Consider the following 6,740-nt stretch of genomic DNA (forward strand, 5'->3'; position numbering starts at 1 on the left):
GGCCCTGAGGATCCGGGCGCGCTGGGCTCACCCTGGGGTCAGGCGGGTGGGGCGCCCCTGCGCCCACGTCCCCACCTCCCGGCCGCCCTTTGTCTCAGCTCCTGCCGGCTCCTTAGAGTCCTCGTCGCTGCTCTGCTGGTCGCCCTGGTGAGTTTCTTATCGCTTTAGTTACCCCCCCGCGTCGGGTGTCCCTGTCCATCTCCCCACTTCCCCATCCCGTAGCTTGAACTCAGCGGCATGTGTCTACCATTGTGCCAGATGCCCCGTCCATTTACAGGGCTCGGTTCCCTTCCCTATCAGGGGTTTACTTCTCCAATCCAGATGTACATGGTGTGGCTAAGACTTGGGCCACCACTGCAGGGATCTGGGTATGATGGTGTGTGTGTGTGTGTGTGTGTGTGTAAGACTTGGGCCACCACTGCAGGGATCTGGGTATGATGGTGTGTGTGTGTGTGTGTGTGTGGTGTGTGTGTGTGTGAGCGAGACCGAATTTATGAGTGGGGCTGCCTTCCTGAAAAGGTGCGTGTGGCTGAATGCTTAAATGTGGGGATGAATCTGAGTGTCTGAAGTTTTGTGTTTTGTGCCCTAAGGCGTGTGTGTGTATAGGAATTGTATGACTGATGCTCCCTGCATGGAGTTGCATTTCTGAAGGGGCGTGTGGAGTTGTATGTCTGAAGAATTCCGTGTGTGACTGTGTGTCTGTGTGGGATTGTGGATGTGCTGACTGCACACAAGAGGTGTGTGAGGTTGTGGGTTCGAATGTGTTTGCATGATGTACATGATTTCTGTCCTTTCTTTCCCTTCTCATAGTACTGGGGCTGTCATAGCCTTGAGATAAAATGTCTCTAAAGCATTTGTTTTTGCCCACTGTAGCTTGCTTCAGCTTTAAGGATGTAGGAGGCCCTTCCTTCCATGGCCTTCCATGGGGGCTGGCACATGTCATCACATCTAAGAGTCTGGAGGTTGGGGGAACCAGGTGGGAGACCCATCCTTGTTCCCCCCACCCTGAGGAGACTGGGGATGCCAGACAGGCCATTTCCAGGGCAAGCAGGAAACCTAGGGAAGGCCTAGAACCAGGAGAGACTAGAAAAGAGAGAGCCCAGGGTGAGAGGAGAATCTCTCCGGGGTTCTAGAGAGATGGAGAAAGGTCCATGTGGAGGTCAAGGTCAAGGTCCCGGGAATACCATTTCAAATCAAGTATTTTTAAAATTTTGTTTTTAATTGACAAATTATAGTTGTATGTATCACGTACCAGTCAGGACTGAGAGAAGTTGATAGGAATTCACCCTCCCGCCTTAGCATTTCTCTCTGTCCTCTCGGTATGTCTCTTAAGTTTCTACTTTTTATTAAACACAGTTGACATCTGTTCTGTGCTCACCAGGCACTGTTCTGTGTTGTGTGTATTGGGCCATTTAAGCTGCTCAACAGCCCTAGGCTAGTTCCTGCAAGGTGAGGTCCAGACTTGAAATAAAGAGCTCAGGTATGCTTTTCTCTAGGCAGGGCATTGATATGTTTTTCAGTAAAGGGATAGAGAATTAATATTTTCAGTTTTGCAGCCCATACACTCTCTGTCCCAACAACTCAACTCAGCCATTGCAGCTGGAAAGCAGCTGTAGACACTACATAATGAATGAGTGTGGCTGTGTGCTGATAAAACTTTATTTACAAAATCATGCAGAGGACCATGGCTTGTCAACCCCTGCTGTACTATGTACTATGTATATACTGTAGTATGTCTTGTAAGGAAGAGACAGGAAAGTGACAACACTCCAGGCTCTGGAGTTTTCCTGACAACTTCGGATCTCAGCTGAACACTCTTTTGGGATTCACAGGCAACACTGTGCTACTGGGAAAATAATATCCCTGAGGACAGGGGGAGATTGTACCTACATTTCTTGTTTCTTGTGTAGCCTGTGGTCCCTTGTCTGGGATTTTTCACAGCAAGGTGAGAAGCAGCATTGTGGTTTCAGGTGACCTGTCCATTTGCATCAGGTTCCCAACTGGGGCTTGGCATTGGGAACCAGAGCATAATTCTGGAGGGGGAAGCAGGGCCTGGAAAGTTGAGGCAGATGTCCCATCCCTTGGATGGAGGGGAGGAGAGCAGAGGAGGGTAAGGAAGACAGTGACCTAGAAAAGTACCCGCTCAGCCAGGGGGAAAAAAAAAAAAAAAAAAAAAAAAAAAAACAGTCCAGGACATAACTACTGGTGGAACTGAGACCTCCACGAAATTCCCGGCCCTGACCTAGATGAATTCAAGAACTGAGGGTGAAGGTCGGGGGTGAGGAGAGGTATTAGGGAGCTGTGATCCCTCAGACAGTAGCTGCGGGAGGCCAAATTCTCTTTATAGGTGCAACAATCTCAGGCAAACCAAATATATCTGGAGTCCAGCACAAGATACAATATTTGATGTCTTCTTTTCGTTAGGGAAGGGAATGTTTTTCTTTCTTTCTTTTTTTTTTTTTTGTGTGTGTGTGTGTTTTTTTTTTTTTTTTTTTTTTTTTTTTTGTGTGTGTGTGTGTGTTAGAGAAAATTTATTTATTTTTTCATATATTTTTTAGTAATACATGCTTTATTTATTAAATTTATCAATATACAAGGTAGTTGATTTTCATGTCCCTTTACCAATTCCTCCTTCCCACCTCCCCCACCTCCCACCAATCAGCATCATATCTGTTTACTTGTCTTAACAAGTTCAAGGAATTGTTGTGACTTCTTTCCCCCCGCCATTTATTGGTTTGTATATTATTTATTTTTATTAGCTCCAACAAATAAGTGAGAACATGCGGTATTTCTGTTTCTGTGCCTGGCTTATTTCACTTAATATAATTTCCTCTAAGTCCATCCATGTTGCTGCGAATGGTAGTATTTCAAAAGGGAATGTTTTTGTAAGAGTCAGATGAATCTGGTGTATCTGTTGGGAAACAGTGCACTCAAAGGGGGAATTGATAAGAGTTTAAGACAAGGAAAAATAAATTCTAGGCATCTATAATTAATAATAGTTTATTGTATGTTCTCAAATGGCTAGAAGAGCTCAAATGTTCTAATCACAAAGAGATGATACATTTCTGTGATGATGAATGGGTTAATTACCCTGATTTGGTCATCACACATTGTATACTTGTATTAAATATAACTCTGTATCCCATAAATATATACAATAAATAAATAAATTTAATTTGTGTCGATTAATAAATAAATAAATTTTAAAAAAGATAAGGACTACAGTTGGCCCTCCGTATCAGTGGCTTCCTGCATCTGTGCATTCAACCAAATGCAGATTGAAAATATTTAGAAGAAAAATTGCATCTGTACTAAAGATGTACAGACTTTTATTCCTGTTATTATTCTCTAAGCAATACGGTATAAAAGCTACTTACACAGCATTTACATTGTATTCGGTGTTACAAGTGATCTAGAGATGATTTAAAGTATGTTGGAGGATATGCATAAGTTATCTACACATACTACACCATTTTATATTAGGGATTTGAGCATCCTCAGGTATTGGTATCTGAGGGAAGTCTTGGAACCAATCACCCTGTGGATATCAAGTGATGACTGTATTTACAGAGATATGAGCAGAGTTAAGGGAAACCAGCAAAGTTGGTGCAGCACCCTCTTTGCAAAGAGAGATGAGCAAAATTGGGAGCTGTTACCATCCCAAGGGCTGAAACGGCGGGGAGGGAGCAGGGGAGGGGCGGGAAGAGCCCTGTCTATAGCAGAGGATTGTCCCATGGAAGCTGCGGTCTTAGGTAGAGGAACACAGCTGCTACTGGAAGAATGAATGCTTTACACCATGTACTTCCACCCTCTGTTCTCCCGCTGCCAGTCTCCACTGGCCTGACCAAAAGGGGAGCCAGTGGGTGAGGGAGTAAGCCTGGCATAGAGGCACTGCCACCTTTATTGCTGTAAGATCAGTGTAGGTCAGGCTGGCTTATCCCTCAGGAAAGGATGTCTGGTGCCCAGAGCCCACTCTACTTTTAGGGACTCACAGAAACGTTCTCATGTGTTTTAAAATCAGAAGGAAGAGTTAAACTTTTAGGTCAAAGAAAATGTTTTCATATATAATATGAATAAATTCATTTTAAAAATTGAGGTGAAATTCACATAATGTAAAATCGACCATTTGAAAGTGGCATTTAGTACTCTCATGGTGTTGTGCAACCACCACCTCTATCTAGTTCTAAAATAATATATTTATTTTTACACCAATGCAGTAGTAAAATATGGTTTTATTATATACATTTTTTTTTTAAATGTAGGAAGAGATCCATAAAGAGAAATTTCCTCAGGCCCACGAAAGTCACAATTTCTAAGTTGCTCTGTACATGCAAGTTGTCTGGTTGGTAAATGGACAGGCAGGTTTTTATTTTTATATGCATTTTATTTAATGCTTATGAAAAATACAACTAACATTCCAAGTAGTGATCTAAGGTTTCCATTTTATGTACATATATACATATACATATATATATATATACATATTTACATATACATATTATACATATTTTTTTTCTTTTTAGATAAGTAAATAAGGATACATGGATAAGGTCAAATGTTAAGAGGAGACACAAAAGTCTGAAGTTTGTAAAACATCCTAGTACATACCAGAGATGCTCATGAACATCACACTGGGACCAAGAATTGTCACCATTTCTTCCAAGTGATTCCTCCCCCCACCTCCGTTGCTCACCTGGGCATTCACGAAGAGCAGCTGTATTTATTGGGCACCCACTGTTTGCCAGGCACCTGCTAATTTTGCTGTTGTGGAAAGCCCGCTCTCGGCGCCTCCAGGCTAGACACCAAACTGTTTTAATTTTGGGACTAGCCCCAAGGTGACTTGCCTAGGGCTTTGCATGCAGTTGGTGCTTAGTAAAAACTTGTCAGCTCAGTTTGAGAACTGCTGCAGACCCCAACTGCTTGTGACTATCTCAGTGAAATGAGAGGGTTGGAGCCAGGGAATGGCAAAAGCGTACATTATTCTGTGGTTTTCTGCCTCGCCTCTTTACTCCTTCCCAGCCATGCCCAGGAGTGATTCTGGAGACCTTGACTCTTTCCTGCCAGGTGTCCCAGCACGGGTGCATTCCAATAGAAGGACGTTGCCCCTCCCCTCCTTCTGAGCTTCCTCCGACTGCGCACCACCCTGTTCTTTCCCCTGTCCCCCCGCCTTCTGTCCCATCCCTCACCAGGCCCGGGCCCTCTTCCCCCCGCAGATAGACGATGAGCAGCCATGGCAACAGCCTGTTCCTGCGGGAGAGTGGCCAGCGGCTGGGCCGGGTGGGCTGTCTGCAGCAGGTGCAGGAGAGCCTGCAGCAGAGAGCGCTGCGCACGCGCCTGCGCCTGCAGACCATGACCCGCGAGCACGTGCTGCGCTTCCTGCGCCGGAACGCCTTCATCCTGCTGACGGTCAGCGCCGTGGTCATAGGTGAGTTCTGCCTCCTGGAGGGCGGGGACCTCAGAGAAATTCCCAGCACGCACATCTCCTCACGCCACTCTTCCAGCCCACCGTGAGGCCACACTCTCATGGTTGGGTACACACACGTGCAAACAGCTGTGTGTGCACACATGTATATGCATGTGCACACACATGTACACTGTACAAACACACTTTACCTATGCACACAACATAAGCGTGAGCACATCTAAAAATTTATTTATTTATTTATTTTTGATTGTGTATATTTATGGAGTACAGAGTTGACTGTCAGTATTTGTGTACAGTATGTGATGATCAAATCAATATTATTAGCATGTGCATCATTACAAATCATAGTTACTCTTTGTGTCCCTTACTCAATTACTCCCTAACCCCCCTCCCCCTTTCCCATCTCTAGTAACCATAGGTCTGTTCTCTACTTCTGAACGTTCAGCGTTTTATTATGGTCTCTTCCTTCCTTCTTTCTTTCCACTTATGAGTGAGGACATGTGATATTCCTCTTTCTGCACCTGCCTTATTTCACTTAATGTAATTTTCTCCAAGTTCATCCATGTTGCTGCAAATCGTAGAATTTCATTATGTTTTATGACTGAGTAGTATTCCATAGTGTATGTAACTGCATTTTCCTTACCCAGTCATCCGTCGATGGACATTTAGGTTGGTAGCATGAATACATTTTTATGCATGCACAGAACTTACAGGTGCACTATTCTACTCTCCATTTCTGTGAGATCAACTTTTTTAGATTCCACATGAGTGAGATCATAGGGTATATGTCTTTCTGTGCCTGGCTTATTTCACTAAGCATAATGTCCTCCAGGCTCAATAGGGTGATTATAGTTAATAATATATTTTATATTTCAAAATAGCTAGAAGAGAGGATTTTGAATGTTCTCACCACAAAGAAATGATATTTGTTTGTGGTGATTGATATGCTAATTACCCTAATTTGATCATTATACTTTGTACACACGTATTGAAACATCACACTGTACCCCATAAATGTGTACAATTATTATGTGTCAATTTAAAAAAAAAATAAAAAAAGTACTTACAGGTGCAAGCACGTGAACTCACATGCACACTTGTACATGTACACTAGAATTACATATTCACACCTGCACATGCATTCTCCTGAGCATACCTCCACACATGAGCATAAGTGCACGTACACCCCCATGTTTGAAAACAGTAACATATATACACAAGTTATACCTATAGACACACCCAGGAAAATACATATGCATATTCATGTGTGTGGGTCCACACATATAGGCACATGTATGTGCTCACAAGTGAGTGC

The 6,740-nt window shown here is 43.5% G+C and overlaps 1 protein-coding gene across 3 annotated transcripts in view; it reads left to right on the top strand.

Moving 5' to 3' along the window:
- The window catches only part of SLC1A6 (solute carrier family 1 (high affinity aspartate/glutamate transporter), member 6), a 57,934-nt gene that overhangs the window by 31,860 nt on the left and 19,334 nt on the right, over positions 1-6,740 (top strand). For 2 of the 3 annotated variants that reach the window (XM_008591351.1, XM_008591354.1), the window contains exons 1-2: positions 65-147; positions 5,214-5,425. In XM_008591351.1, coding sequence (XP_008589573.1) covers positions 5,221-5,425 — 205 coding nt within the window. In that variant the 5' untranslated portion in view covers positions 65-147; positions 5,214-5,220. Of the gene's footprint in view, positions 1-64; positions 148-5,213; positions 5,426-6,740 lie in introns of those variants that run through there. The other variant, XM_008591353.1, reaches the window with a different exon arrangement.

The sequence above is a fragment of the Galeopterus variegatus genome, unplaced genomic scaffold, assembly GCF_000696425.1.
Source record: "Galeopterus variegatus unplaced genomic scaffold, G_variegatus-3.0.2 Scaffold6860, whole genome shotgun sequence".
Classification (NCBI taxonomy): domain Eukaryota; kingdom Metazoa; phylum Chordata; class Mammalia; order Dermoptera; family Cynocephalidae; genus Galeopterus; species Galeopterus variegatus.